The sequence below is a fragment of the Panthera leo genome, chromosome C2, assembly GCF_018350215.1.
Source record: "Panthera leo isolate Ple1 chromosome C2, P.leo_Ple1_pat1.1, whole genome shotgun sequence".
NCBI classification, from domain to species: Eukaryota; Metazoa; Chordata; class Mammalia; order Carnivora; family Felidae; genus Panthera; species Panthera leo.
Window position 1 is genome coordinate 14600405 of NC_056687.1, and position 7076 is coordinate 14607480.

At 36.6% G+C, this 7076-nt stretch overlaps 1 protein-coding gene across 1 annotated transcript; it reads right to left on the reverse strand.

Annotated features, from left to right (window-relative positions):
- Positions 1 to 894: 894 nt before the first annotated feature.
- Positions 895 to 1437, reverse strand: LOC122230144 (keratin-associated protein 13-1-like). The gene has a single exon (XM_042955848.1). It carries the CDS (start codon positions 1420 to 1422, stop codon positions 895 to 897), a length of 528 nt encoding a protein of 175 aa, XP_042811782.1. The 5' UTR covers positions 1423 to 1437.
- Between the last annotated feature and the right edge of the window lie 5639 nt (positions 1438 to 7076).

Below are 7076 nucleotides of genomic sequence, written 5' to 3' on the forward strand. Positions count from 1 at the left end.
CCTGAGCCGAAGTCAGACGCCCAACTGACTGAGCAACCCAAGTGCCCCAGAAAAAAAGTTTTAAAGAAATAAATGTCTAAAGCCCCAAATAAATTAGCTCAAATTCATCAATCTATTATTAGGTTTACAAAGTTTGCTCCCATAGACATGGTAAAAATTGACTTATTAAATACCCCCCAAAAAAACAAAAGCAAAAAAAAAAAAAAAAAAAAAAACACCAAAAAACCAAAAAACAAAAAAACTCAAACACCTTACCCAGTTAAAACTAACAATAAAATTAGCATAATATTTGGAAGGCAGAATGAATGAGTTTATTACATTATGTTCATTTGGGTTTTCATCTCTTGTGAATAAAATGCATGAACAAGAGGGGTGCCTGGGTGGCTCAGTTAGTTAAGCAGCTGACTTCTGCTCAGGTCATGATCTCGCGGTTCATGAGTTCGAGCTCCATGTCCGGCTCTGTGCTGACACCTCAGAGCCTGGAGCCTGTTTCGGATTCTGTGTCTGCCTCTTTCTGCCTCTCCCCACTCGTTCTCTCTCTCTCTCTCTCTCTCTCTCTCTCTCGCCCTCTTTCTCTCACAAATAAATAAAACATTTAAAAATTAGTTTAAAAATGAAAAATAAACACATGAACAAGAATCCCACTATTTCATTAATGATAATTCATGTTTATTAACATCAATTCCATTAATTGATCTCACCATTTATTTAATTCCAATTCTATCAATTAATCCAATAAAATTAATCATTAAGTTCAGTATATGTTAGAGACAGGTTTTTTGGTCAGTGCTTTGTGGCTGGAGAAAAGGTGACTGAAGACTTTTTCCTGAAGATCATGAAGATGATAGGTTCCCTGTTTAGAGATTCGACACACTCCTCAAAATGTCTGCACCCTTAACAAGTGGATGTGTAGAATCCAGATCCACAGGTTGGTCTGTAACAAGATGACTGACAGCTCCTGGAGGAGAAGTAGGTTGGGCGGCAGAAACTGGATCCATAGCTCAGGGAAGGGAAACCACAGACTCCATAACCCAGGGGTCTGAAGCCACTGGATCCACAGCCCAGAGAGTAGCAGCTTCTGGATCCACAGCCCAGGGAATGGCAGCTTCTGGATCCACAGTCCACAGACCCAGGGTAAGCAGTCCAGCAGGGACCGCAGAACGTGGAGGTCCTCGGGAGGGAGCAGGACGTCTGGCAGGGGCTGGACACCACGCAGGACGTCCGGCAGCTGGTGGGCTCACAGCAGGTCTCCTGACAGCCGCTGTAGAGGGAGGAGCCCAGCTGGCAGGTGCTGGGAGAGCAGAGGTCAGTGCGGTAGACCAGGTTGCTGGGGGAAGAAGAGCCACAGGAGGAGCTTGGGAAGCGCAGGTAGCCCCTGAGGGAGCGGGAGGAGAAGTTTCCAGAGCAGCAGCTGTAGGGCATGTTGGCAGGAGATGTGAGTTCAGCTGAGTTACAGTGAGAAGGTTCTGAGTTTAAATGTCGCCTCCTAGACTGGGGCATTTATATACTGTCAACCATGGGTGTGGCATTTTTTACAGTCACCTTTCCCACATTTGGAATCTCTCATTTTCCTATATGTACATCAGTGATATTTTCTCTAATTGCAGATGATTCCTTCCATCTCATATTTGTGGGAGAATTCATTGTGATGTAGCACCAAGCCAACGAACCATCCCAATGTCAGAAATGCTATGACTGTATGTCATTAATGCCAACTAATCACGACCAGGAAACCCCCTACTCTTCTCCTTGGCTGAGACTTGTTGTGCCTTTTGCCTGTACATTGGCTGGGGAATGCTTAGCTCTAAAGGCAGGGATTGAGATGAAGTCACTTTTTATCTACCTCAGTGGAATAGAGGCACCTTATTTGTCACCAATGATTTTCTTTCTATAAATGTATTTCATTCCCTAAAATTACTTCTTATACATTACATTACATTATATATATATACCTCTCAAATCCATTGGAAAGGGGAAAATAGATACAATAAATTGACTGAGAAATATGATGGGTCACAGAGAGAAATCAGGAGAAGTGTTTAAAGGCAAAATGACTAAGCAAGATTAATTTGGGACAAAGATCTCAGTGGAGACCAGTTTGTACACGTGTGAAGAAACTCAGAGTCAAATACTGTTGAGGTGAAGGAAGGTAACTAGTGACACTATAGGTCTTTCCATCTGTGTGTAATTTCAATAAAAACAGGTTCTGTATTAATATAGTTTATGGCTTTTCATATACACATTGTCCCTTTTGTCACCTGTAGTTACAATGTGTCCAGTAATCCTGCTCTCCTAGGACGAGTCTTATTACACAATACTTTCTGGTCATTTTTATCTTTAGGTTCTTATCTTACGATTATCTCCTTCATTGTAAAAACATTCTTCCCTACTTCAGTTTTCTTTAAGATTATTTTTCCATTGTAAAATATCCAAATATTTTCTTTTGTAGAGTTCTCCACATCAGGCAAAACTTAACTAAAATGAATCTTGAAGCATTTTCTCCGGTTGGAAAGACAATTACCCCAGAGGGGAACTTGTAATTGCAGGAGGCAATAAAAAAGATTGAAATATAAGTGAATTGTCTAAATACTCACTGTGCATAACACTAATAAAGTGGTTTGTGGTTCTTAATATATAGGTAGAAGTAAACAGTAATTAAGAATGATCATTAAAATCTCTTGAAAACTTACTAACAATTTTTGAAATTATAAAAAAACAACTTAAAGGATAAAATTCTAACTTTAACCATTTTATTACCTCTCCCAAAAGTGAGAAAAGTGTGAAAATTTATTATTACACAGAGAAAATGTGTAAGGAGAAATTTGAAATTATCAATAATTAAGTTAACTATAATAGACTAAATAATCTGTAGAAAAGACTTAGACTATCAGACTGGACTAAAAACCAAAACTATTGTCTACTTAAAATAGAGTTTCTTCAATATAAGGAAACAGAGAAGGGAAAAAGTAAAAAGAATCATCAGGAAAAAGAAACAAAAAATGCTACCTCCGTTTTACTAACCCCAAAGTTTGCTGTATGACAAGACATGAAGATTATTAGATGCAATACAAGATATTTCTTCACAATCATTCTGTCAGCCTTTCAGGATGATATCCATGACTTTGCAATTCATTTAGAGGATACCCTAAAGCCACACCATCCAACAGACTAGCTACTACCCACATATATCAAGTTCAATTAACATCAATTAAAATTAAATTAAATTAAAAGTTTCGTTCTCCAGTCATATTAGCCACGTCTCAAGAGCACAATAGATACACGTGGCTGATGGAAGCCGTATATTGGAAAATGCAGATAAAAATATTTTCAACAACACAGGAGATTCTACTGGACACAGCTGCCTTAGAGTTCACAGCATGCTTTGTTGACTTGCTAATATAAATGAACACTTTTACTATTTCCTGCCCAATGCAAGAATGTCAGAAATCTTTTTTTAAATTTTTTTAGTGTTTATTTATTTTTGGGAGACAGAGAGACAGAGCACGAGCAGGAGAGGGGCAGAGAGAGAGGGAGACACAGAATCTGAAGCAGGCTCCAGTTTCTGAGCTGTCAGCACGGAGCCCGACGTGGGGCTCGAACCCACAGACTGCGAGATCATGACCTGAGCTGAAGTCGGATGCTCAACCGACTGAGCCACCCAGGCGCCCCAAGAATGTCAGAAATCTTAGGGTCAGTTATCTTTACCCCAATTCATGCACTATTATTTTTAATGACAGCTTCTCTTTTTTTAAAATTTATTTGTTTATTTTGAGAGACAGAGAGAGAGAAAGAACGAGAAAGGGAGGAGCAGAGAGAGGGAGAGAGAGAATCTCAAGCAGTTCCCAAGCTGTCAGTGCACAGCCTGATGTGGGGCTGGATCCCACGAGCCATCATGACCTGAGCCGAGATCAAGAGTTGGATGCTTAACCAACTGAGGCACACAGGCATCCCAATTTGTGTATTATTATGTTAGGATATTCATTATTATAATTTCAGTTATGCTTATGTATATTGATAGGTATTTGCCTCCTTGTTTTTATGACCCAAATTTGCTTACATCTACCCAATATATATCTTTTCTTTACTCTTCATTTCTTTTTAGATCTTTTTTGTATGTTCTGGGGTTATTTTGCTTCTGACTATATATAACTTTTATTATATATTTTAGTGCTGGAAAGGTAGTGACAGATTCTTTATGTTTTTGATTGTCTGAAAATTCTGCATTTCTCCTTTAGTTTTGAAACACATACTCACTAGTCAAGTATTCTAGCTTTAAAGTGTTCTTTCTTCAGAAATTTGAGGATATTTAATTATTGTCCTGCTTTCCTTTTTCTATCTGTTTAGAATGCAGCTGTCAATCTTACTGCGGCTTTTTTGAAGGTAACTTGCATTTTCTTTCTCTGTTGGTGATTTTAAAGTTTTCTCTTCCTTTTTGTTCATCAGTTTTGACTCCGATGCATTCTCTTTATTTGTTAGTTTGAATATGTTCTCCAGAACAATCTCCAATTGTCTCTCCAGCTGTGTCTAATTTCTTCTTAATCCATTCAACAATTCTACATTTAACTTACTGCACTTTTCAATTTTAGAATTTTTAGTTGGTTATTTTAATATGTTTCTCTCTCTCTCTCTTAAAATCTTAAATTTCTCTTTTTATTTCCTAAAGTGACTTCTACTACATAATACATATTTTGGATTTAATCATTTCTTAACTTCTTAAAGCCTGGTGAATTTCCCAAGGGTATCAGATGATCTTTATCTACATCATCTATCTTTATCATCTATATATTCATCCATATCTATATAAAAGTATATCTATAATTATATCTATACCTATAAAGCTATACCTGCATTTACATTTATATCTATATCTGTCTGTGTAAAGAAATTATTGAAAGTCGTCTCTATACCATGCTAATATAATCAAGCATTGAAATAATTTGGAACTGAGCTTTAGTTCATAGGAAGGGGTCAATATTTGAGGCTTACCCTAGTCCTAAGGTTTTGTTCAGAATCTCAGACAATTTTTGTCAAAATCATTAGAAGTTTGTAACCTTAAGTTTTGGTTACCTAAGCTCATGAGTTGCATCAGCCTCTCATTTGGATTCAGCAATATTCCTAACCTAAAAATAGTCACAAATTCTGAGACTTTGTTGTTGTGGTGGTTGAAACCTCCCTGATGTTTTGTCCCTGGTAATTTCTGAACATGTCACATATATTTTCTTTATCTAGATTTTTCTAGGCAAAAGATATTAATTCTGAATATATACTTTTTTCATTTCTAAGTATACCAATTTTTATCTTAGTCCCCCTTAGGAATAAATTTAAAATTCATAATTAATCCTTGGATACAATATTTAGCTTTTAAAATATGAAAGAATGATTAGAATTATGAGAAATAGAAGTAAGCGTCCGAGCACTAAACTATTTTAATGGTTTGAATGGAAAGGGGTGGAAACAAGAATTATTGTGGTTTAAAATGTAATACCTCCAAAAAAAACAAATAAAATGTAATACCTCTAAATGATGGAGTGACAGTTATTCATCAACTATCTTTTTTTCAAAGATGTTAATGTTTATTTATTTTTGAGAGAGAGAGAGACACAGAGTGTGAGCGGGGGGAGGGGCAGAGAGAGAGGGAGACAGAATCCGAAGCAGGCTCCAAGCTCTGAGCTGTCAGCATAGGGCCTGACGCAGGGCTCAAACCCATGAACTGTGAGATCATGACCTGAGATAAAGTTGGACGCTTAACCAACTGAGCCACCCAAGTGCTCCATTCATCAACTATTTTTAACCATGTATTCCATTGACACACCTCATAAATATCTCCTTCAACTGTAAGTTAACTGAATTTTCAATAATTTCTTTTCTTTAAAAAAATTTTTTTAATGTTTATTTATTTTTGAGAGAGAGACAGAGAGACAGTGCATAAGCAGGGGAGGGGCAGAGAGAGAGGGAGACACAGAATCTGAAGCAGGCTCCAGGCTCTGAACTGTTAGCACACAGCCCGAGTCGGGAATAGGTTTCTTATCAAAATCTATCTATCTTTGCATTTTGATATTCCTGGAAATACTTTGCCTAAAAAAACAGAGAATGATATCATGAAAATGAAAGATAATATTTGCCCGTGTTTCTGTGTGTTTAAATACGCATTAAATCACCATTCCTGATGGTACCAAATGCTTATTATCTTTTAGTTTGAAACATGAGTCAAAACCAAGGTGGAAATCATCCTTAGGAATTTAGATTCTTCACTCTAAAGTTAAGGCATCACTCATTACACATATGTAGAGAAGATCATATTGAGAACTCATCAGTGACATTACAGGTGCTTATCACCTTTACCAAGAAAGGGTGGGTGACTTCAAGCCAAACTACCTAAAATTAATACAACCTAAAATTAATACATAGTCATTTTCATTTGTGTTCGATTCCATTTTTCTTTCATGTGCAAGCCTCACCATATAAATCTAAACATTATTTTTGTTCTCTGCATTCCTTATATAACTATCAGCTAGTCTGCTACCTTACCACTTCTTGTGAGGGAATCAATCCCATTCCTGAATCTGAGATTTCCATTCACAAAATAGTCTTCCACTACCTGTAGTTTGAGTAAGAAAAATCTCTGAGGTCCCTCAAAATTAGTTCAAGTCCCCAATTTCTCAAGATTTCCAATCTATTTCCAGGTGCAAATAGATAGTTTCATAATATCTTCTTTATCTATCACAGTAAAAAAACTTAGCCAATAAACAACTAACAACAATAAACACAGCTGGATATCAGAAGCAGTAAGTTTATTAGATTATAGTCATTTGGTTTTTCATACAATTTTGGAAGAAAATCCAATAACATGAATCTTATCTGCAATGCAGACTTTAGACCTTATGTTCAGGGAGTATATTCACTGGAGAATTTTTCAAATAAAGTCTGTCAGCCAGTATTTGGGGGCAGACACTAGGTGAGAATTTGATAATCGAAGAATAAGAAGCTAATTCTTCCTGCAAGTGATGAAGAGAATAAAGGTTATGAGTAGAGGTATTGATGAGATGAACAATAAGATTAGAAATTTAGTAAAGTGA